The sequence below is a fragment of the Callorhinchus milii genome, unplaced genomic scaffold (genome assembly GCF_018977255.1).
Source record: "Callorhinchus milii isolate IMCB2004 unplaced genomic scaffold, IMCB_Cmil_1.0 Scaffold22, whole genome shotgun sequence".
Taxonomy (NCBI): domain Eukaryota; kingdom Metazoa; phylum Chordata; class Chondrichthyes; order Chimaeriformes; family Callorhinchidae; genus Callorhinchus; species Callorhinchus milii.
In genome coordinates this window covers 106,511-133,196 of record NW_024704763.1, presented here as the reverse complement: position 1 = coordinate 133,196, position 26,686 = coordinate 106,511, and the positions used below count along the sequence as shown (strand labels likewise).

General features: G+C 41.2%; 1 protein-coding gene across 1 annotated transcript in view; it reads left to right on the top strand.

Annotated features, from left to right (window-relative positions):
- ntrk3a (neurotrophic tyrosine kinase, receptor, type 3a) overlaps positions 1–26,686 on the top strand; it is a 150,142-nt gene that overhangs the window by 104,232 nt on the left and 19,224 nt on the right. Inside the window, exon 12 of the mRNA XM_042343066.1 lies at positions 22,791–22,982. Coding sequence (XP_042199000.1) covers positions 22,791–22,982 — 192 coding nt within the window. The remainder of the gene's footprint in view (positions 1–22,790; positions 22,983–26,686) is intronic.

Sequence of the window (26,686 nt, the reverse complement as noted above, 5' to 3'; positions counted from 1 at the left end):
TATATTTTGTGGGCGAAATGGGGCAGCCAATTGCACACAGCAGTGTCCCACAAACAGTCATGGATTGAAGGGAAAACTAGTAAGAAACTAGTGTAAACGTGGTGCTGTTAGGATTTTTCACATTTTCTTCCAACTTGACTGGCAAGTAGTTTTGTTGCTCTCCTGCTCAGAGTGACCCTATACTGTGACCCTGAATGAATAGCAAACAACCCTGCAGGAATGAGTGAACATGGTCCCACACCAAAACGCTGTATCAACCTAGAGAATAGAGAATAGCTGCTGTCTGTAATAGCTCCATATTCTTGCTTTTCACGTTACTGAACCAAGGTGACACACTGCCACAATGTGGGATTTAAAATCTCTTCAAAGCTTTTAATGTTTCATCTGACATTTAAACTTTGTAAACACTCAACCATAAAGAATGCACGCATGGCTCAAATGGTTTGTGTAATTGGTTTTCTTAATTGCCAATGTTTGGACATTGGTATTTAAACTTCATTCTCACCATTGAATCAAACTGCACCTTTACTCCTGTGTCGTGGGATAGATCTGTCTTCTCAATGACAAAATAACTTCCCAGAATAAACATCTGATTTTCTGCAGAAATTCTGTATATAGGTATCTTTATAATCAGCTTTTACTGATTTTCATGATAAGTACCTGGATTGTTTGGTGACTTGATTAGAATTCACTGACTGCTTGTGTATCACATAGTTTATTACACTTTGGAACGATTAGTTAAAGTGAACATGTTTTGATTGGAAACATTGTGATGCTGGGCTCGGGATAACCCAGCCTGAGCTGATAACCAAAGCCTTAATTCTCAGCAGCCAGGGTCCACACAATGAAAAAGTGCTACTTGCCATTTTAGTTCATTGACTGTTTCAACTGTTTCAATTTTGTGAATTGTTGTGGGTTTGTTGTTGTAGTTCTTGGAGTGAATAGTGGGAACAAACCCTTGTGTTGCAGGAAGAGGAATAAACAGGAATGAAGCCCAGTATCTTGACCATTATTAGCAGACAAACCACCCATTGCCGCTGACAATGAGATGGCACTGTCTGCAGATAAACAATTGATTCCAGGACAGGACTCCAATCTACAAAGTCGTTTCCCTTTCACTCACCGACCAAATTGCTTCCTATTCTATACAGCACTGAAGCCTCAGATGGTTTCTGTTCTCTCATTAGGCAGTATTCCATGATCCAAATTGCTTTCCATTCACTCGCATTCTATGGAATTCAAAGTACCAAAAAACACTCTGCATTCATCTGACCACTCGTTCCTGATACACACAGAATACTAAACATATTATCTGATCTCACATCAAACTCTGCCTACACTCAGGTTCTCAGTCTCTGCCTGCCAGTATTGTTCAGCCATTGTCTAATTTAATCTAAACACAGCAGCATATGTTAGACATCTCGTTTTTCCATAAAGTAATTCTTGTAAAGGATTTTTTTTAAACGAGGTATAGTATATAGCCCAGCTCGTGTCAGTCGAGACTCACATGTGGCATAGGGCTTCTTACAACAAGTGCAATGTGAATGAGGCGTTTAGGGACAGGTTTCTGGAATACTGCCGGACCCATTGACAATCCCCCATTCCAGTAATTCATTAGCTTTTTATTTTCTGCTACAAATGCTGGCAGCAGACAGCCTCATCTCACATTTTCATTTCAGTAAACAGACTTAATTAAAAAAAGATTAAGTGGATCTTACAGCCCGTGGAATGGAGAAAAAATTGAGATTGCTTTTGGAAATTTATGAGTGCAAGCTCAAACTAGTTCATTAAACTGAAATTACTTAAATTATTTTCTTTTGTTACCACTGCACCCATACAAATAAACGTGTTGTAATGTTTTATAGGATGCTCACAAGGATCCAATATTTATTCACGTTTAGTAGTGAATCATTGTAATGGCACTGAATCGTTATTAACCATTCCAAAGGTGCCAACCCAAAGGATCACTTTTGCTACGCTTTACATTCTCTATGGTTGGTCTTCACAGATTCAGCACAAATAGTGTTCAAACTTGAAAGAGGGGAGAGAGAATGCAGCAGACACTTGAGGTTTATGCAGTGAGGTCAGAGAAAAAGTGGAATAATGGGAACTGAAGAAAAAAAATCATAAATAAATTTACATGACATTCTTGCGCTTCTTGGACTCCATTACCAATAAGAGAAACAATGTGAAAGGTTCTACACACTTGTGAAAATCTGTACTTGTATCATGTCATGTATATAACTCAATGATATTGCATGATCCATGCATGTGCTTTACACAAACCTGGAAGCTTGTCCTCCCACCTAGTGCATGACGGCCAACACAAAGCTGCACAGAGGGAAGGCTTTTCATGTGTTACAGCAATGGCTGTGTTAGGAGCTGTGTGAGGCGACCCTTCTCTACATTTGGAATAATTAAGTAACGGCAGCAAAGCTAATGAATATCACTTTCAATTCCACGTGTTATTGCTGTTCCTGTAGGCAGAGACCCAGTGACAATGCTGCTCCCAGAATAAATTGAAGCAACTTATTGAAGCTGGTCACATGAGAGAGTAGAAATGAGACTCAGAGGCTTAGTGTGCTCTTATGTTAACCTTTCTTTAGTGCGGCAAGCGTGAGGCCTGTAATGCAGAGCAAATGAACCATGCAAAGCAAGGGATTAGACCTGCCACTTACTATAGTATCTTTCTTCAAGTGTAACTAAAGGGATTTGCAAGCTTCAATGAATAGAAGTAAACTTCTACCTCGCTGTTTGTCTTTTTCTGTCTCTGAGGTGGTACAGTACGGTCATGCCTGTAGGATGTACACAGGGATGGCTCGTGGCCCTTGATGTGCACGTAAAGGCAGTGTTTATTCTCTTGAGTGTCTTAAGTCGGTGAGGGCTCTATAATAATAATAATAATAATCCTTGCATTTGATATAGCGCTTTTCACGTCGGGATACTGATTAATGCCTTTTGCTATCAGCAAGGTTGAGATGTAGGCAATCTCCTGGCTTGTTACTACATCCATTGATGGCTCACGTGAGCTGTGTCCTCTAGCATTGATCACTGTGTCTCCATAGGAACAGCTGGGCTTTCCTGTGGCACTGTAACTGTGGGAGCATTTCAGAGTCAAGTTGGGTATGAGAGAGTACAACCTCAGAACATTGGGAGAAAGGGGCCCTGACATGTAGGAGTAATGAATCATAAAAGAGATTGTGGAGATGTAGTTTGGGGAGATCACTGACATTCCAGGTTAGCAATGACGGTGTATTTGCTGGCAATGTTAGAAGCAGGACAGCAGGATTTGTGCAGACATTGGTTATGATATTGGATCATTAAACTGAACTAGAAGAATTCAGCCTGAGAATGAAACTCAATAATCAAATTGAATTTTCCAGAAATAAAGTCACTCATGGACACAACATCAAATGAATCATTTATTATTGACTGGAGTTTGGGAAGAGGTATTGTGAGAGCTCCATAACCAGCTTTCTGTACCAGAGCCTCATGCCTCAGTGTGACAGTGGAGTCCAGCCACACACATAACAAAATGCTCAATTAAGACGTGAGTGCTCAAAGGGCTGTGTTTCAGGAGTCCCTGAGGCATCATTGCTAATCAAATCACTGAGTAGTGCAGTGTGAGAAACGCAATCAAATTCCCTGAGTGAAACCATTTCAAAAACAGGATTCGGATTGTAACGGTGAGGACAGAATTTCCAAATCAATGATTTGTCAATACAGGCACCCCATTGTAGCAAAGGCACTATTTAGTCCGTGTCAGGTTCACCTCTTGAGTAATAAAGGTGTGGTTCAAGCCCCGCGGTGGGTCTTTGAGCTCACAGTCTCTAGGCTGACACTACAGTGCAATGTTCTATTATTAGAGGCACTGTCCTTCGATGAGATATTAAATCGAGGACAGGTAGAGGTTTAAAAAAGTGAACTTTCAGTTCCTCAGATTACTGTTAATGTGACTTGCTTTGTGCTGTAGACTGGCATCGCACAAGAAGTCATATTGGGGGAGGCCTGATGACTCAGAAGTTACTAATTGTTTTTATGGTGGACACTGGCCAGTTGGGTAGGAAAGCAAACTGTCTGTTTTCCAGGTGATCAGGTCACAGTAATGTTGTGTTGTGTGGAAGTGATGTGGACCTGACCATCTAGACGTCGGCCTAGTATTTAGAACATGGCCTGTAATTGGCAAAGGGATTCCAAAATGGATGACTTCCGTGTCATCAAGTCACCAGCTGTCAATTCATGTAGAAGTATCGTGAGCAGTGACCTGATGACCCGGAAGTCGGCCATTGTTTAATGTGCTCATTATCTCTAAGCTCCTGTATCTAAGTGGAGCTTCTGCTCACAGTTTGGATTATTTGTAAGTAAATGTTGGCTTCACATTCTAAGTGAACCTGCATTATATCAAAGTGTATCGTAGCCGGTTATGCTGTGCTTTGTTGTTAGTGCACAGTCGAGAATGGGATACTGTTGGAATACCTGCTCCTGTGCACTGGAGTAAATAAGGAACATGTCCCTGTGCCGAAGGTTATAATGTCTTTGGATCATCAAAAGGAAAGATATCAGCTTATAATGCATCGGTTTAGAAAATAATTACCTTTCACTGTTTAATAAAAATCACACGGCACTTGACTTTAAAGAGGTAGTTTATAAGATGCCTGTATTTCCTTCAGTATCAATAAGTTTGTTTGTGAGCTCTGCTCTAGAATATTAGGGGCTGAGGGGACTGGGGAGTTAGGAATTACCTCCAGTATTGGAATCTGCAAGTGACTCCACACAAGTATTGGCAAATCGCTCTCAGTGATGTGCTCGGAGACTCAGTGTAATCACTGTATTTGTAGCAGAGTGAAGGGCAAAGGGAAATGTTTTTCTGCAGGAGTAAACAGACAGTTTTAGATATTTGTCAGCTTTGTGAATCAATACCTATTGACGCTTCTTTTCTGAAGTGTTGTTTATCTGCCACTACATCAGGAAGCAGAATTTTCCAATTAAAAAAAACGTGCTCTTAGTCAAAATTACTACTGTCAGAATTCACCTTTTCTCTTACCAACTGATCCTAAAATTGGTGCATGTAGTAAATTTCTTTGAAGTGTGGCAATCTATTAAATAAAAGGGTACTTACAGAGGGAAACTCATTAGATGTGTGTAGCTGTTAGACATCTTTGGGAAAGATCCATGTAGGTTTTTCTGTTCCAGAAGAAAGATCTCATCCTCTTCTGACCTCATCTGACAGACTGATAACAAAGCGCAAACTCTTTAACTGTGGATCATTAATTGCCAATGAATGGTGGAGGCTACAGGGCAAAAGAACAAGGGTGCTTCGCTGACTAAAATATGCTGTGGCTAAAAGTAAGAGTGGCTGCCTCCTGCAACTCATACTGCCAGTGCTGACAGTCCTACACACACGGACGGAAGGGGGAGTGGGCGCTTGCCACCAATGCCATCTATAGCACTGCCTGGCAAGCTTTCCCATGACTTGTCCAGCTAGGATCACCCTCCTGCAGGATTAACAAGAGCTGAGTGGGAGGATTCCCTGCCCCCATTGACTAGTCTGCCCTTCCTGCCAATGAGCTGGGCTGTCTTCAACTGTGCCCTGGATTACAGCGGACCCGCCTGGCTCAGGAACCGGACTAGAAACCGTCACAGAGGACTGGCTCGATTCCAATATTCCGTTGCCAAACATGTCACCTTGGAGCCAGTTCAGCTCTGAGGAGACCCCACTTACGAATGTGTAACTATTAAGCAGCCGAAAGAATAACTAATGTCATATAGCAAATGCAAGGAGGCTTCTGGCAGGTTTTTAGAGCAGAATGAAAGCAACAGTTGTTTGCGAAAATGTTGCAAAATGAGACACTCACTGTAAAAACCTGAAGTAGTTCTACAACAACGAGCGGGTCGACTTCAGCACATGGTGTTGGAGGGGATGGGGATGTTTGCTGGGTGGCTTGCCGGCTCTGTGTGAACAGCATAGGGCCACATATAAACAGCTCTTTAGATTTCGAACAGGCTGTCAATAAAAGTTAAAGAAATAATTTCAGGTTTATCTCCTTTGAACTTGCCCTCCTTCTGCTGAATGGTTGGGGGTGACTGTGGACTGCAAGATATGAAAGTATTATAATCAACTCTCCAAATGAGCATTTTTTGATGTAAATTACATCTGACAAGGCTGTACCGAGAGTTCAGCTACAATTGAGAAAGTCAGGAGGGGAGGCTGGCCTCCGACAGAACACTGAACAACAGGCTCCTCATCAAACATTCAGTGCTACTTACAGCTGTTCTGAAAGCCAGTTTGATTATGCAATCACTCAATGTTCCCCATTTAGCAGCACTGGAATTATTTAACACTCAGCAAGGCCCTGAAAGGTTCGTATTTATTTTCAGTATTCAGAAAATGCATTCTTTCTAACTTGTAAATTATGAATTAGAACTGTAATTTACAGTACAGAAGGAACCCATTCAGCCCACGTGTGCAGGCTTTCTGCAAGGACTATATCCATTTTGTCCCTTCTCCCACCCTTTCCTCAGACACATTTCTCCAGAGACAACAGAGGCCTGAAGTCAACCTAGTATGAGGCAGTGGGATCATTGTGCCTTAATTTAACATGACATACAATTGTGAAAAATTCATAAATTCACTCTTAATTGGGAAACTTTCTGCCAGATTAGGACAGAATTCAAATCTTGCAAAATTCTCTACAATCCTCAAATTTGAAGATTAAATAGTCCCACAAACTAAATCTGTCGCCTCTGACGTTTGTGGCATTACATTTGTTCATCTTCCCCTCCCACACCCACCTCTCAACTCCCACCCTCAGGCCCTGCCTCCATCCTCCTCAGCCCCCTCCCTCAGGACTCAGCCCCGACCCCATCCCCTCAGCCCCCACACACAGTAATCAACTCCACCCCCATCTCCTTCAGTCCCGCCCTCAGCCCACAGCCCCCGCCCTCAGCCACCCATCCTCAGCTCGAGAGTAAAACATGCATCCATGGCACATCCTGAGGGGAAAGACCTAAATAAATATAAATATCAATGTGTTGTTTAGCAAGAAATATTTAACCATCAAAGTGATCCAAGTGGAGCTGAAGGAGAACCTTTGCCGCTCAGTCCCTGTGACAGACAGGCAATGGGCAGAGCCTAACACAGGTCAAACAACTGAAACAAGTCTGTCTTAAAACCACAGGCCCTGCCCCCAGCCCCACCCCACCCCCCCTCAGCCCCACCCCATTTCCCCTCAGCCATGCCCCATCCCCCTCAGCCATGCCCCATCCCCCTCAGCTCCCTCCCATCCCCCTAAGCCCTGCCCCATCCCTCTCAGCCCCACCCCATCCCCCTCAACCCCGCCCTATTCCCCCTAAGCCATGCCCCATTCCCCTCAGCCCCACCCCATCCCCCTCAGCCCTGCCCTATTTCCCCTCAGCCCCACCCCATCCCCTCAGCACCGCCCCCAATCTGCTTAAACCAGAAATTGTTCTTTTGTTGGTGCTTCTGATTTCTTATCAGAGCAGCAAATGAAATGGAATTCTGTCTGAAGCAACTAAAGGACACAGAAGTGTGATTATATATCCATTTCAAACCACAAAAGACGGTGTCAAACCCCATTACAGAGACGAGTTGAGAAATTCAAACAAACTAGGCTCCATCCGAGCTTTGTATGTCCATGTAACTGCTGGTGTGAGGTTTGCTTGGAGAGGGAAAGGCTTCTGCTCTCTATTCAGCTCAGAAATTTCTCAGGTTAAATGGCAACATCTACAGAATGCCAACATGAGGCGGCCACAGGCAAAACTAAACATTAACTGAAAAGTTTTGATAGATAAGAATGATTTGGCTTTACAGTGTATATTATTGTATATACAGCCAGATTACATGTGTATAGCGCCTTTCATCAGGAGGATGTCCCAAGGCGCTGGACAGTTAGTGTTTCCATGTCTGTTGCACTGCTGACTATCTAAGTATATTGTTAGGGATATCTAGTTATAGACTTATTGTATATCTAAGTATATTGCTGATTATATTGCTGGATATATCTGGGATAGTACAATTGATGGGACAGTGTTGAGAAAGTTTTTCAGTTTAAAGCATACACAGAACGCACATCAGGTTAAGAACTGCAATAAACAATAATAATGATAATAATAATAATCCTTGCATTTGATATAGCGCTTTTCACGTCGGGAGGACGTCCCAAAGCGCTTCACAGAACACACTGTAAAGTGAATTGACTGTATATTTGTGGGCGAACGCGGCAGCCAATTGCGCACAGCAATGTCCCACAAACAGTCGTGGATTGAAAATGACCAATTTTATTATTGTTTTTGGTTTTGGAGGGATTATTATTAGGCGTGTGGAGTAAGGAAACTTGCCCAAGGTTTCGCCCTGTGCCTGGAAGGCTCTACAGCTTTATATGTTCAACATTTGCAAAGAACTCATAGCAGAACGTTTAGTAAACAGAGTAACGACAACCCCCAAAACATTATTAGATAAACAATGATTATTTCTTTAGAATAGAAGCCCAGCAATTTGCTGGGTTTCTCTGTGACTATAAATTGAGATTTGCTTGTGGACAAGCTGAAGTAACATTGCCAAATGGACCTGCATTATAATGATGGGAGACTAGGTTTAATGATTAGAATTCTCAACCTTCTCTGCAATTTAGTACTTTGACCTTTAATTTCATGTGTTATTGGTGCACCAGCTGGTCCTGCAGCTCTGTATGTGTAACTGTAGCTGCGTGTGTGTATGTATGTGGGTGTGCATGTGTGTGCGTGTACATGTGTTGTGTGTGTACATATGTGTGTATATGTGTGTGTGCGTAACTGCAGCACGTTCTGACAAATGGTATTCTGCTGTTAAAGCCCCAACAGTTGCAAATAACCACAATTTGCCTCCAAGCACCTGATAATCAGTGAAACAAGCACAGCATTTGACACAAGCACGAAGACATGAGATTGACATATTGTAAATTTGTACGAAATATAATCCTTACATTTGATATAGCGCTTTTCACATCTTCGAGACCCCTCAAACGGTTCACAGAATAAAGTGAATTGACTATGTTTTGTGGGTGAAACACAACAGCCAATTGTGCACAGGAGGGTCCCACAAACAATCGTGGATTGAGTGACCATATTGTTATTATAATTTTTCGAAGGGATTATTACTATTATTACTACAGTGTGAGTGTGACAATGTAATAATAATCCTTGTATTTGATATAGCGCCTTATCACATCTTCGAGACGTCTCAATGCACTTCACAGAATACACTGCAAAGTGAATCTGCTGTATATTTTGTGGACAAAACGAGGCAGCCAATTGCGCACAGCAGTGTCCCACAAACAGACATGGATTGAGTGACCAAATTATTACTTTTTTTCTTGAGGGATTATTATCAGGCGTGTGGAGTAAGGAAACTTGCCCAAGGTTTTCCCCTGCTGGGAATCGAACCCAGGTCTCCCGCTTGCGAGGCAAGTGCTCGAACCACTGAGCTACAGGACTCTTGTAATATTCTAAATACTAACTTGATTTGCAGAAGTGTAAGAACAACAGAGAAATCCAGCCAGCACAGCAACACGAAGACAGAGTTTGCCCATTTGCTTTGTGTTTGGAGAATACTGTGGCTGTGTTCACACAGTGAGGTGAGATAGATGAGCCAAGTCTCGCTGAGTCTGCAGCTGCTGCTGTTTAATCACACACAGCCCCCAGTCAGGGCAAGAGAGTCAATCTCCAGTAATATCTGACTTATCACCACTCTGCTGTTTCTAAATATTTTTTCTGACTTGGTGTTCAATGAAAGGCAAGCTACAACTAATTTGTGTTCAATTTATAATAATGATAATAATCCTTGCATTTGATATAGCGCAAGTTATGGTCTTGAAGCTATTCATGAATAATTTTGGGGAGACCAATTTTGTAATATTCTAACGTTTGTTGGAGACAAACTATATGATGAGGTTGTGAGTGTGTGAGTGATTGCTGGCAATCTGAAACAAATGAAATGGATTAACCTAAAAATATCAGATTTTAGACCCATAACTTTATGTACTTTGGAACAGCAACAATCCAAGAATTATGTACAAATAAGAGGTATTCATAAGTCAAAGTGAAAATGAAAGAGATTTCAATATGATTATTCAATGAACTTATCGGTCAATGTGAAACTCTCACCAAATAGGGTAATTATACACTTCGATGCATCTCAAGCATTTGATTTTCAAATCAAAAGCATTCCTGCATTCACTAGATTTTGATTCAACATTAGATTATTTAGGGAACACAGGATACAGTTTAGATACTGTGTCTTCAGTGGGCAGCAAGGATGATCAGACTTTACAACTGTAATTCTGAGGTGAACAAACAGAGATAAACTTGTTTTCTTTAGAAAAAGGTCACAATGGATGTGCTCTTCAAATGCTGAGCACAAGATATTTGTCCTGATGTTAGAATCCCTCCATAGCCTTGCCTCTCCTTTCCTCTGTGACCTTACCATCCAGCCAAATCCTCCATTCAGCTAAAACCAGCCTGCTTCATGTCTCCTGCACCGTTCGTAGGTGAACTTTTAGCCATTCTGCCTCTGCTCTCTGGAACTCAACCCCAATCCCTCTGCCTCACACGCTCCCTCTATACTTTTAACAGATATTTCCTCTTGCCTCCAGCTCAGGCTCCCAGTTCTAACAGTCTAATATAATATAATGTACTGCTCTAATACCTACCGACAAGGAATAGACTTAGAGCTGAAGAGGTTAGCTGTTTTAGGAAGAGTTGGATCAATGTCTGATGGAAGATGATAAACAGAGGCGCAGATAGGGATCATCAATTGTGTGGAACTTGCTGGTTCCTGAGCGAGCAGAACCTTGGCAACCTGAAGTTTCGGAGCAGAAGCAAGGTCAGGTCAGGTCAGATAAATAGCCTGGGGTTTGGGAGATAAGATATCAGTAGATGAAAGAATTTCCAAAAGGAATGGAAGGGATCCAAAGGAATTTCTTTATTGCGTATAAATGAGATTAACAAATGATGAACTTCTTTGCAGGTACATGGTGCAGAAGTATTACATGGTTCAGGAGATGATGGGGGTAAATACAAAATTTTGAATCCAGCATTTTCCATTGTGGGTTTTCTTTTTCTTTCTTATCTTTCTCTCCATACTACCCTCAGAGCCTCCCTGTATCACTATGAATATTACAGGAAGGCTACTATTTGGCTTCTTGTGACTTTGTTGGCTCTCTAACTCTTTGTTTAGTTCGGGTCTCCAGCCTTCCCCCCCACCCACAGCCTTTTACATTTCTTCCTTTTGAAAATGTAACTAATTCCGCTTAAAAATTCAGAATTCTGTCTCAACTAGAGTGCTCAAAATTGTAATCCAGGACTTCAGCTGCAGTCTAACTAATGTCCTGAACAACGTTAATATTACCTCTCATTGCTTTTGTTCTTTGGGCTTCTGGATATAAAAACACTCAGTAGCTACAGAAAGGTCACCGCATTCGTCATATTGCAGTCACTGCTGCAATCCATGGTCAGTGTCCTCCTGATTAGACTTCAAAAGTGATAAATGTGCATTTGGCCTTCAGACTGGCCACCAGCGGAAAGGATGATCTTCAGTGATCTGTCATGTTGGAATTGCTAGATTAGTTTCTAGATTTTAGATTTGACTGAGGAGATATTACCAAACTGTCTTTCACCTTTTCCTAATTTGATGAATAATGAAGTCCCCATGGCATGAGTTCCTGTTTCCCCAGAGCTGGGATCTAATTAGCACGTTCACTGTCTGAAGTGGGTACTTCTCATTCAGTTTCAACAGGATACCACAGCTCAGCATTAATGAACAGGAACTCTCTGTCCAATAGCTCCAAACATTCCACCAAACATTGGCTCCTTCACACTGTGAATATATGGAACACTTATTGGTTTATCTTGTAAAACACTAAAAAAAAACTCATACCCTGCTATTATCTGGCAAGCTTTCCCACTGCTTGTCCAGCTAGGACCACCCTACCTGTTAGGGCTTTGGCTTGCAGGGTTAACAGGAGCTGAGTGGCAGGATTCCTGCTGCCAGTGACTGGTTTGCCTTTCCAGGTCCTAATTAGATCAGTAAGGAGAGAGCAGAGACGCTGAGGGTGGATAGTGAAGTGAACAGTGCAGCCTTCCCATTACCTGCAGTTGGTCTTTAATGCTTCCGGCATTGCACCAAGATTTTTAATTTAAAGTCTTCAACAAGTTAGATTTAATTCTGATACTGCACATCACTGGCAAAAGCAAGTCAACAGAAACTTCCCAGTGCTTGCTTTTAGTAATTCAGACCAGAGACCGAGTTAAAATAGTGTTGTTGCCTTGATATTACTGAGCTCCTGAATATGAAAGTGATTGAGGCATCAAATTGAAGTGCTGGAACCTTACATGTTATTCACTGACCATTTTCTCTTCCTGAGTGGGAATGTGAGCGTTTATTTTAATTGGTGTAAGATCTATATTTAGAAGTGAGCTGTATAATTTCAGGGAAGTCTGAACCTCTAATGATGCACATTTCTTATATGATTGGATATTATGTTGGGAATGAAAGTGCTGGAGTGCTGTGATCTCGCCATGAGGCCGCAGATCACAACCAGTTTGTTCACAGTTGCCCAACTTATTGGAAGTTCTTATATTTTAATAATTCTACTCTTGATTAGTTTTAGTAACAACTAAATGTTAAAGCACAGTGAAGCCACACACAGCTTGTTCTTGTTGAATACTTCATCAAGATGGTAGCAACTATTCTTAGAAGGAACAATTGGAAGTAATGTTAATGCATATGAAAAAGACTTCTGGCCCTTTTGATCTCCAGAATACGCATTACAGTATCAAGCTGTTTTTAAATGAGTCCAGTGGCCTTAAGCACTCTTCCTCGGCAATCTGTTCCAGCTGTTAATCACCCTCTGGGTAAAGTAACATTTTATTGTGACTGTCCAGAAATTGCGCTTTGAACCTCTAAACATATGTTCTTTTGTTTTACTCCTAAAGTTCAGTTTATGTTTTCACTTTTATTTAAAGTGTTCTACACTCATCCCTCCATACAGTCCTTTCTGAGACATCTCCTTTCAAGCCTGAAGAGTCCGAGCTTCCTAATCATTGCTCATAGCTCATTCCTCTAATACTGGGGATAATCCTTGCTCTCTGCACTATCTCCAGGGCCTGGGCTGCCTCTCTGTGTCGCAGCAAACAGAAGAATGTGCAGAACTCAAAGTGTGTCCTGACCCGAATAATATATAGCAAAAACAGAAGTCGCTGGGAACACTCAGCAGTCAGGCAGTATCTATGGAGAAAGGAAAGTAAGTCAACGTTTCAGGTACAAGGCCCTTTGTCAGAACAGGTCTTGGACCCGAATATATAGGGTATAAAATCTGCAGATCTGAACTCAGCTGATTTAGCAATAAATAACAACAACTTGCATTTATACAGCAATATATTATATAGCGCCTTCATGTGGGGTAGCGTCCTAGTGCGCTAATAGTCCAACATAAGCATCCTGTTTATTGGTGTCTCACATGGTGACCTTACATCCCCAGATCTCTTTCTGCTTCTATCCCATCCATGGAGTAATAATAATAATAGTAATACATAATAATAATAATCCTTGCATTTGATATAGCGCTTTTCACATCTTCTCGACGTCCCAAAGTGCTTCACAGAATATACTGTAAAGTGAATTGACTATATTTGTGGGCGAACACGGCAGCCAATTGCGCACAGCAATGTCCCACAGACAGTCATGGATTGAAAATGACCAATTTATTATTGTTTTTGGTTTTGGAGGGATTATTATTAGGCTCTGTGTGGAGCAAGTAAGGAAACTTGCCCAAGGTTTCGCCCTGACCTGCCGGGGATTGAATTCAGGTCTCTCACTTGCAAAGCGAGTGCTCTAACCACTGAGCTACAGGACTCCACATGTGATACTAAAAGCTCCCACCATGTTCCTTGTGGACTGCGATTGTGATCCAGCGAGATCTCAGCTGAAGTAACTATCTCTTTACCAGGGACACATGACTTTCAACTCCCTATTTCAGAGAAACAAAAAATATTTAAATAATGTATTGAAACTTAGCATTGGGTTTGAAATGAGGAATTTCATATGTGGATCTTAAGGGATCACAATCCTGCTAAAGCACATACAGAGGAAGCGTGTGGGTGGGGGTGTGTGTGTATATGTTGGGGGGTTGGGTGTGTGTATGTAGGCGGGGTTGGGTGTGTGTGTGTATGTGGGCGGGGTTGGGTGTATGTATGTGGGGACGATGACAGGAAAGCAGGGATATGGGATGAGGATAGATCATTGGAGGAGCAAAAACACTAACAAAAAACTGGGCGAATGGCCTCCTAACGTGTCATACATGTGTATAGGTGTGTTTAATCTGTGTTTAATGTGTGTTTAATCTCAGATTTATCCTGCAGCACATTGTGAAAGGCCAGCCATCAGCCATAGTGGCATCACTAACACTATACAGATTTGCTCAACACATTGCACTGACTACAATCAATGCTGCTTCTTTTCCCTTTGAATTCCACTGAACGGTTGGAACTGATGTGATCCCTTTGACTAAAGACATCACATTGTTGCTGTAATGGTCGCTTCAGGGATTTGAGATTCCAGATGGTGTCATTATAGCAACTGGGCAGAATGTAGATGTGCAAGGTTAAAACAGCAATGCACTGCACAGCTGGGTTAAAGCATGTGGGGCCCTAAACCAGATCATGTTTGGGGGCCATTTGTACAAGCATGTAACTGAGGTGGGGGAGGATTTGAGGCATTGTCCTGTCCCTGTCCGCGCTGCCTCTCACTAGGTTATACAGGGCACAAAGCAGTGCGGAGACCAACAGCATGAGAGGCGGAGCAGGAGTGAGGGGGGCATGGTGGGAGGGGGTAGTGAGAGGGGGCGCTTGGGAGAGAGTGAGGGGAGAGAGCGAGTGAGGGGGAGGGGAGTGAGGAGAGGGCTTGAGGGATACTGAGGGGGGAGTGATGGGGGTGTGTGGGGGGAGAGAGGGGCATGGGAGGGAGGAAGCGAGGGCAGGTAGGTATTGAGAGGGGAGTGAGGGGCAGGGTGAGGGGGAGTGAGGGGGGGCATGAGGGGGTAGTGACAGGGAAAGGGGAGTGACGGGGGAGGGGGTGGGGGAAGAGGAGGGAGGGGGTGTGCGGGGGGAGGGCTTGCAGGTCACCCCCTCTAGAGAATGAGGGCAAAATGGTCCACCGTTCTCGACCTTGACATAACCAAGCCCAGTTGGAGTTTCATCTCTTTTCTTCACCCCTGATTGATCTCTTTCCCTGACTGACCCCTTTCCCTGGTGACATTTACTATTCCCGGGAGCTGGCCTGTCCCTGAATATCTCATCATTTCTGTCAAGGCTTATCCTGAATTTCAAGACTATTCTGTTCCACATATTTATCTAGCTCTTTTGAACCGTTCTTCCAATATCATTCTCCCTGAGGTTTATATATCTTTGTATGTTGTTCACAAGATTATAAGGACCTGCATCATGTCTCCTCTCAACCTTCTTTTTCTTCCAATGAAAACAAATTATCTGTCTCATTGATGGTGTCCATGTTCTTCACGTCAACATTGAATATTGATTCTGTGGCCACTCCAGTTACCAATTATATCCACAAAATAAAAAATTATCTTTAATTCAGTTTGCTTATAAATTATCATTCTGACTGAAACCAACATCTTAATAATAATAATAATCCTTGCATTTGATATAGCGGTTTTCACGTCGGGAGGACGTCCCAAAATGCTTCACAGAACACACTGTAAAGTGAATTGACTGTATATTTGTGGGCGAACGCAGCGGCCAATTGCGCACAGCAATGTCCCACAAACAGTCGTAGATTGAAAAAGACCAATTTATTATTATTTTTGGGGGGGTTTTTTGGAGGGATTATTATTAGGCTCTGTGTGGAGTAAGGAAACTTGCCCAAGGTTTCGCCCTCTGGAATTGAACTCAGGTCTCTCGCTTGCAAAGCGAGTGCTCTAACCACTGAGCTACAGGACTCCACAAATGCTTGAATGTAAGTGGCACTAGGGCATGTCTATGGTGTATTCCCTGTGTGTAATAATCTGTCCCTTATTCTCCTGGCCACATTAAGTACAAAACTGCATTCTGTTCCATTCAATAACTAATAACGTGATAAATTCTGTGTTTCTGATGCAAACCCCCAGTGTACCCAGGACAGTCTCTGCCATAAATTGTCGGGTGGTTTTCATGTCATTAAACATGATGCAGCGAGCACACATGACCTTGAGAAACCAGTTAGATTGTGATGAGTGTTTCTGTGGGAGATATAAATCTATGACCCTGTTAGCAGAAATAATCTGCAAGCTTCAGCAGTGGGCTCTGTAATTTACAACCATAGACTTGGTAAATGAAGTTGCAATGGGTTAATCACTGAAATGGTTTGCGCAGATGTATTTGTGATTTTTTGCTGCCTGATATACTGTACAAACTCTGTCATGTTTCTGTCAGATAGAAAGCAAATCTGACGAGTCTATTGTTTCTTCACTCAGGATTCTTAAACCTCTGAGAATGTGTGTTATCCATTTTAGTGTCAAACATGTACATCCAGTTTTGGTTTCTTGTTGATGCTGATTTAAAGCAAAGCCCATTTCAGCTTCCAAAACTTGATAATGAATGCAGTAAAATGCAGGTCAATAATACTCCGTTAATTACAATGTTTGCTTGAAAAGAATATTGGTTCAGGGACAGATGCACTTCCTCTACCATGAAATGCTGGTGGATTATTCCAGAAGGTTTTAAGATGGCATGATGGTATTAGGTTGGAATCATGGTGTGGGCTGACTTACTTGATCTCAGTCAAGGCAGCAGTTGGCACAGTGAACATTGTCCCCTGAGAATGAGTGAACAAGGATTGTCCAGGTTTTCCAGCTCCTGATATCCACATGTGTACTGATTGCCTTTCAGAATCCAGCCCTGGCAGGAGGATATTTCTTTGGTAGAAATTCATTTAGTCTGTAATTGTTACAAATTAAGGTTCAGACGAGTAAATTCGGCGGAAACCTATATTTTGACTAATTTAGAATTTTGTCAACAGAAGAAATCTAAAAATGTGTGTGTGTCAGCATATATATAATAATATATACACACATTAAGATATTAATTCTTGCAGTTAATGTAAAGTCTTATTACATCAATACCATCTGAGTTTACTGTAAAGTGCCCTGTCTGTATTTTTATGCAGCAACCAATTTGCGCACAAACAGCCATGAATGAATAATAGTCATTTCTTTATCTGGAGGATTGGTGACCAGAGCACTGGGAGAAACTGTCTTCTCATTTCAAATAGGATAACAGAATTTTTAATGACTACCTGAATAGGTAGACAGAATGTCTCATCCAAAGGACGGCATCTTTGGCATCGCAGCACTCCCCAGCATTGAGTTCACAAGTCAGCCTAGACTGGTAGATCAGAGTCTCGAACCGTACCACAAGGTGAGACTTCAACCCACAACTTTGTGATCTTGAGGAGAGAGTGCTACCAACTGAACCAGTCAGATATTTTCCTCTGAACTGCCTGCAATAACAAGTGTTGGTCACGTATTTCCTTTGCCACAAACATTTAGAATAATTTCTACCCCAAAATAAAGAGTAAAATAAAGAAGAATTGATCTGAAATGAGAATGCATGCCTCAAGAGCCAGTGCTGACAGCAGATTGATTGCCCTCTTGTTTGGTACGATGGATATTTTCATTTCCCTTTCACAGGTAATAATAGGAAATGTTTAATGGCTAAGTTCAATACCTGCCCTGTGCTTTCCTTTCATTTGAATGAATCATTGATATTTTTTTTACCTACTGAAAAGAATAATGATCAGAAGTGATGTAATTATTTCAATGGACAGAACTAGCACGAGTTGTTCCCATAGCGACCACTTGGCAAAAGCAAAGACAGTATTGGAAATTTCCCGGCTCCCCAGGCTGAAGATTTTACTGAAGCTTTTCAATATTCTAGGTTCTATAAGAAAGGTTTCATATCAGAATTTGTTTAGCTCTGAAAATACGCACGTGACACTCCCTGACACTGTTTATAAATATATTTTCTGTTTGGTAGAATAGTGTCTCTGTTAAGAATGTCTTCTCTCATGTTTGGAAGTTAAAATCCTCTCTGAACATTTTGCCAAATGGTAAAGTAACTGAAGACTGTTGCTCATCACAACAACACCGCTATTAGGTTACGCCTGATATGCTGACCTCAAACTAAGCAATAATAAAGTGTACAATCATTTGGCTGAAATAAAGTGTAACCTGAAAGATTATACTTAAAAAAATTTAGGGACACCAGCAAATGGGAGAGATGGTGGGGGTCTGTAGCTGAAGTGTGTGACATTAATTCAAAATTGACACTGTAGTCAATTGTTTTTCTTTACATCGCTCCTGCACACAAATCCTGTGATAGTGACAATCACCTACACATACACAATCATTACACTTAACAGTAATTATTGTAAAGCACTTTGAGATAATTTGGCATTATAGATGCTCTATCAAATTATTATTATTAAAGAGGAATAGCAGCCTCTAGTCAACTGTGTGGATGGGTTTAAACTTACTAGAGTGTATCTGATATACTTTCCACAGATTCTGTCACCTCTAATATTGTACTTGACCCACAGATTAAAATTGTATCGAAAAAAAATTAAATGAACCTTAAAGCTCCTTTAGAAATCAATATAATCCTTTAAATATGGATAAATACAGATTTCATAATCAAATATACTTTATTTCTTTATCCCATTTTGAAAGTAAATCCAATAATGAAAGCCTTGTGGAATGGTGGTGTCTGGATGAGAAAACCAAGACCTAAAAACCTCCTCTTCTAAAGCCTCCATTGTGATGACTGATGAGCTGGAAGCCAAGCCAACCCCTTCTCCTCCCATTGTGCCTCTGCCATTGGGAGGAGGACCTTATCCCTTCACTGTGCACTTGAAAGATCTCAATGCATTTCATCAGATTAGCCTTTTGACCTACGCACAGCTCATAACATGCAATTTTTCCAAGTAATGACAGATCCAGGACATTTAAGAATACTTTATTATAATCCATAGCTTTCTACAGGAAACATCACTTTATAATTTTCAATTCCAATAAAGTTCGCAGTTACTAACACTTGGAGACATTCACAAATAAAACTGCAGATGAAGACGGTAGCCATAGAATAGATACACCCCAGCTTTAGCTCTTACTTGAGACATTCCAGCTAGAACATTATTATCAATTGTGCGTGGCTAATTTAGGGAATTATGTACAACAGTAATTTAATTTGTTACAGTAAACTAATTTTAATATTGTACTGTGTCTGCAGAGTCATGGATTGCCGAAAGCTTTGTGCTCCATTTAAACTCCTGTGTTTATATGGTAGAGTTAAGAGGGAGAATAGAAGAAAACTTTTCATGTAGAGGTTTATTAGGACACAGAATGCTTTGCCACAAGCTGTATTCAGACCGACTGGCCCTAACAACATTCAAAAGAAATTGGATAAACATTTGAAGAGGAAGAATATAAAAGAGTATGGGAAAGTGCTTGAAATTAGGATAATAAGGGATCGCTCCATTGGTTTCGTTACCACCAGATTAGACATGATATTCTACAAAAATCTATAAATGGCCAGAATTCACTAATTCTAACACACCCTCTCCATCTGCTAGAACCTAATTTACACAATAACATTTCACACATCTATAACATTTTGCAAATTTAAATAGTTGGAATTCAGGAACAATTTGAATGAAACAAAATAAACATAATTCTAGGTAATTAACTTTGAGTTTTTCCCCGATAAGTAAACACTAATTATTGATAATTAAACCTATTGAATGCCATGTTCCTATATCTCTCCTCAGTGCTTGAATTGCATGTCCCCATTGGATGAATTCAATCTTTCTGTTATAGTACTGATTGCTATTACTTTGTTTCTGTAAGATTACTAACACAAATAATCCCTGAATAAAATGTTCAAACCCAATTACGTTCTGATTGTGTAAAGCTGCAGTTTAACTGATTCTCATCACCATTTGATGTGTTAGCCTGGCTCAGTTACACTCTTTGAGTCAGAATATTTGACTTTGAGGTTCAAGGACCCACATCATGATGTAGGCAATGCTGAGAAGTGCTGCCCTGTCAAACATGATGTTAGACTGAGGTCCTGTCTGTCTGTTTAAATCGATGGTGAAGATCCTGTGGTTCCATTCAAAAAGAGAAGGAGTTTCTCCCTTATTGTCCTGTCCAACAATTCCTTAGTAAAATTGTCTGTTCTCTTCACAGCTGATTGTGAGACATAAATTAGCTGTGCGTAAATTAGCTGCTGTGTTCATCTCCAAATACAGTCATGAAGTGTTTTGAGACATTTCAAAAACATAATGCAAGGTTTATTATTATTTTTTCTATGACTGAGTTAATAGGTGATTCTATCGATATCTGATATCTTCTAACCTTGGCCAGGACCAAGTGTTGCGCTGCATCATTTTGCCAATTGATTTTACTCTCATTGACTAATGTCCCAGTGCAGTATTGTTTTGGGAAAAGGCAGTCACATACATTGCCAGGGCTGATTTCTGTCCTGGTCTGCTTTGCTTTGTTGTTGTTTTCTGAAAGGCTGCATTGCAAACAAGCACTAGAAGCCTGGCATTCGCTCTCCCCGACTGGGAGAACCATTTTCTCTCTTGTAATTTAATTTAAAGACATTCAGGATTATGGAAATGCCTTCAATTTAGTCTTGAAGACTGAATTATATTTAACTTGGGACGCACCAGGCTTCGGGACCACATCACTCCCACCCTCGCTCTCCTCCACTGGCTCCCCATCCCCCAGGGGATTGATTTCAAGATCCTCATCCTCACCTACAAGGCCATTCACGGCCTTGCTCCCTCCTACCTCTCCAACCTACTATCCCCCTACCTACCCGCCCGTACCCTCCGTTCCTCTGGCTCCGGTCTGCTCCACGTCCCCCGCCCCAACCGCCCTACCATCGGTGGTCGGGCCTTCAGCCTCTCAGCCCCCAGGCTCTGGAACTCCATCCCCCAGTGCCTTCGCCTTGCTTCTTCCCTTTCCTCCTTCAAGGCCGGTCTCAAAACCTTTCTCTTTGACCGTGCCTTCAGCTCCCCTCTCGACTCTCTTTCCCCTCCTCGCTCCCTCCCTTCCCTCCCCTCACCCTGACCATTTCCCCCCTCCTCGCTCCCTCCCTTCCCTCACCCTGACCATTTCCCCCCTGCTCGGGTCATGACCCAACTGTGCAGCGCCTTGGGACGTCCTCCTGACGTGAAAGGCGCTTTATAAATGGAATCTTGTTGTTGTTGTTGTCCTCCCGACTTGAAAGGCGCTCTATAAATGGAATCTTGATGTTGTCGTTGTTGTAGCCAACTTCACGGCAAGGCAAGTGGCTCAGTGCTGGATGGAACAAATTGGCTGAATTGCAGAAAAACGGCTTCCTAATTAATACTGACTTTAGGAATTTTCTACAGTTAAACATTATGTAAGACAAAATGTTATAACACATAAGGTGGAATGGGGAGCCTCGACTTGGCCTCTGAATCCAGTGAAGATGCTCTTGAGAAGAACTCTGTGGTTTCTGAGGCTGATGGCATGGAGCTTCGAAAGGTTACCCTAGAGTGAAGGCACAATATAAGTGCAAGTTGTTGTTGTTGGCTGATGCTTCATGCTTTAGCTTTTGTATTTTACTCCTGCTATCATACTATTTCATATTTGCTGGTGTAGTTTAGTGAATCTAGTGAGAGTTAAGTAATTTGTAAAAGATATAGTGTAAATGAGAACAGAAAATCAAGACTGAAATATTTGTTGTAGTACGATACTGTAGATTTAAATTGTGGCTTTCACGTGTTAAATAGCTGATGTGAACAATTGTGGTAAATACACTTTAGGTTTTGTAGGGAAGCTACTGGATACTAAGATCCCAGCAGCTAGTGATAGAAAGTACAACTGTGAACAAATTTCTCACTAATTCATTGGGGAAAATGTAGTAATTGACTTAGTAATAGTGGTACATTTCCCAATGATGATCATATTTTTCAGATATTCTTAGATGACAAATAATATTGGCTTGAAATCCTTCGTAATCCCAGGAGCTTCCTGGGACAATGTGCTTATGTGAATCTAAATTGCTGATTTGACTCTGTGCGATTTTAAAGATTATGGGACAGAGTTGTAACACAATTGTTCTATGGAGCTTCTGCTGAACCGCAGCACCAGGGGTTCAGTGCTGGGTAGGATAATATGGAACAGTGTATCTCAATGACTGCGATGGCATCTCTTGCGACACAGCAGTTGACAATGCGGATGTGAAGAATGATGCTGCATTTAGCAAGTGCACAGGTAATGCTTTGCATAGTGGTTGTACACAGTGATGATACTTGGCAGTGAGATGATAATGGATAGCTCTTTCGATGAGCAGTACAGACACGATGGGCTGAATGACCTCCATCTGTGCTGTGAGATTCTATGATTCACTTCAGTGTCGTCCTAGGGGAGCACTGCATTGTCAGAGATGCCGTCCTTCGGATGATATGTTAAATTAAGATCCCTTCTGCTTGTTCAGGTGGACATTAAAAGATTCCATGGCACTATTCAAAGAAAAATAAGTTTCATCTGGGTGGTACATGGCGAATACTGGGTGGGAACGGGTGGTATATATGCTAATGGCTTTGTGAAGTATTGAGAGATGCTGATGGTTTGTGAGTGGATAGGAGTGTTGTGGCCTTTTTTGTCAGTCTATCCTCAAATCCATTTGGCTTTGTTATGTGACAGGTCCTGTGGCAGTGATTAGTGGTGAAGAGGATTCTGCAAGTCCACTGCATCACATCAATCATGGAATAATCACCCCCTCATCAATCGATGCTGGACCAGATGCTGTGATTATTGGAATGACCAGGATTCCTGTCATTGAAAATCCTCAGTATTTCCGTCAGACTCACCACCTTGGGAAGCACCTAGACACATGTAAGTTCCTTTCCCTCAGTCACTTTTCCAACATGATTATGGTTCACAGTATGTAATGGCTCTCATCTCTTTTCAAAAGACCTAATTTATCCAATTATTCCTCATATCTCACCGCTCTATCACTGGAGATACGCTGTGCATTGCCTCTATGGCCAGGTCCCTTTCAACCAGATCTGTACTCCAGATTGCTAACCCTGTACTGAACTCAAATGAATTGGTGTTTGTTTGGTCTGTTGCCCTACCCTTTTATGGTTGGTGCACTGGGCCATGCTTTTCCCAGTTCTTGTGTACTTGGCCGCAGTGAGTATTATTGCTGTAACTGGCCTTCACTTCTCCAGCCCACGAGGTAATAGATTTGTGGCTCTCAAATGACCTCTGCTGGCAGCATGTGTGTGTGGCTAGGGGTCAGGACACAACCACACTGGGTCATGAGGATATACAGTAGTCCAACAGCCGACACTCACTGGCTAGTTCACAAGTGAAGAATAGCAACTTAAACAATTACCTTCAAGCAAGAACTTAGGGAGAAAAAATTTGGACAAAAGAATAAAATCATCTTGAATCTTAACACATACTTCCTTCTTCATTACACCAGTTCAGCAGTGAAATCAGCCTGGCTGAAGTATGTTGAAGATGCAGCGAAACCTCGTTAAAATGTGCCCCTCTGCGTCCAACAGCACAAAGTCTGTTACAAGCAAAGTGTAAACAAACATTTGGGGTGGCGCTGACTTCACTTCTATTGCAAAGTAATATCAATATAGTGTTGTGCTCAGTATAGAAAAACTAACATCAGCAACACTTCTTGCACATAGTACATAGAACATAACACATAACATAGGACATAACACATGATATAACACATAGCACATAACAGCATATAACATAGCACATAATATAACACATAGCACATAACATAGCACATAACACATAGCATATAACACATAGCACATAACAACACATAGCACATAACATAACACATAGCACATAACATAACACATAGCACATAAAAAAACACATAGCATATAACATAACACATAACATAACGCATATCATATAAAATATAACATAACACATAGCACGTAGCACATAACATATAACATAGCTCATAACACATAACATAGCACATAACAGGACATAAAACATAGCACATAACATAGCACATAGCACATAACATAGCACATAGCACATAACATAGCACATAGCACATAACATAGCACATAGCACATAACACATAGCACATAACACGTAGCACATAACATAACACGAAGCACATAACATAGCACATAACAACACATAGCACATAGCACATAACATAGCACATAGCACATAACATAGCACATAACAACACATAGCAAATAGCTTAGCACATAGCATAACACATAGGACATAGCACATAACATTAACACATAGCACATAACATAGCAAATAGCACATAGCACATAGGCCCTAGCATGTGTCCACACAGTAAATGGCATCTGACCTGAAACCCAGGAAGCAGATCTGTTTTACCTCAGGAAACCGGTATGTTCTGTACGTCCAGTTAACCTGGATTCATGGGACACCAGTGAGGCATTACAACAACATCAACTATTTGTGTTTACATAGGACCCTTCACACAGGTTAGGGTCTTGGGGTGCTGCACAATTGCAGGGTTGGACACTAAATTCATAATAAAGTTCCTCTATATTTAAACATCTTGAGATTCTTTTGAGGGAGAGAAAGTGATGTCATGTTACATTCAGTGATTCTTAACAAAAAGGTTTAGAAAAAGAGAAGCTGACTCTTAATAATCACAGGGTTATTTTGTGAAGAAACATTGTGATGTCGATCACATGCAAATAAAAAAATTCACTTTGCCAAACATCAACCATGGTGCAATTAAATATACATTTCATTGGACAAAACCAGGAAACATCCAACAGAAGTGGAAGCTACTGACATCTATCTGCAATTTATGATTAGTTTTCACAGGGTTTTTTGAAGTATTAAAATTTGGAGTGTTTTATAGTAAAAATTGTAACGAACCTACTAATTAATGTACATTTCATATCATAATGTTGGAACAACTAGATCAATGGAATTATGTGAAGCAGAGATCCATCATGTTGTACTTTTGTGATCAAATGGCAAGGACTAAACAGGCAGACAAAGTGAAATTCAGCATCTGCTGTCTGAACTCTGGTTTACACAGCAGCACAATAAATGCTGAGAGAGGGGAACATTGTCTATTTGCAGTCAGCAATGATGAATGAGCTGTACAAACCACAAGAAGGAAAAAATCAACTTGGTAAATGATAAGAGGATTTTCCCAATACCTTCTCAATCAATACACATATTGTTCGTCTACAGGAATAACCTCACAAAGTTGTGGATTCAAGTCCAAAATCTGGACTTTGAGCTCACAGTCCAAGCTGACATTCCAGTCCTATACTGGGGGGAGTCCTATACCGTCCTTCAGATGAGACATTAAACAGAGGTCATGTCTGCCTGTTGAGGTGGTGTTAAAGATCCCGAGGCAATAATGAGATAATTTCTCCTGGTGGCTACACTTTCCTTGTGTGATTGCTGCTATTTCAGGCCTCACACATGGCACCAAACAAGTTCTCAGTCTCAGTTTATTTATAATAAAATAATCCTTGCATTTGATATAGTGCCTTATCACATCTTTGTGGGTGAATTTACCAGCTGCAGAAACATCCAGAGTATCAGGATATAGTAACTATTCACAAAAACATGTTTATCATAAAGATGCTGTCCTGATGGTGACTTGCTATTTCCTGGTGGATGCTCATAGCAGACAGTAGCCGCTGCTATCCAGCCCAGCTCTGATTTCCTTTCCTGCTGCTGGTATACACAGACTTTAGCCATTCCAGCCACACCACTATTTTAGGCAATTTATCCAATACAAATTTACATTTAATGCTTTTCATTTCAGGAGGATATTGTAAATTGTAATGAAATTAGCAATTTCCGGGTAGGACAAAACATTGGGCAAGTTTCCTTACTCCACATGCCTAGCAGTAAGTAGGAACCCAGTTGCTAGTCATTGGCAGATCGCTTTTCTGAGGGTAATAACCCCTTCAAAAAAATTATTTTAAAAATAATAATAATTTGCTCACTCAATCCACGACTGTTTGTGGGACACTGGTGTGCGCAATTGGCTGCCATGTTTCGTCCGCAAAATATACAGTAAATTCACTTTACAGTATATTCTGTGAAGCGCTTTGAGACGTCTCAAGTATATGATAAGGTGCTGTATCAAATGCAAAGATTATTATTATTATTATTACTGAGGCCGTTTATAGCCCCCAACCATTTCCTCACCTGTTACATTGATTAATTCAGCACAGATTAGGATCAAAACGTGCATGGTTTAATGTGAACGGTTTTGTCCTTTGCTGTGCCTTTTAGCTACTGAGCCACCAGGAAGAAGGGGCGTGAAGATTGTGCTGTTTGAAACTTAGTTATAAATAAGTAAGACGTGATTGACTTCTCTATGAGCTCTCCTTGGTATCAATATAATCTCAACCCGGTCTGATCAAGTGCTTCTTTGGGCACAAAACAGAAATCTCAGAAGATCCAGCTTCATCATACTAGCAGAAATTGTTTTTGATAAATTATTAAAATAAAAAGCCAACTTTATGTACACAAAAGATATTTCATTTGTGCTGTGTCCAGATAGATTGAAACCTGGCATCACATCA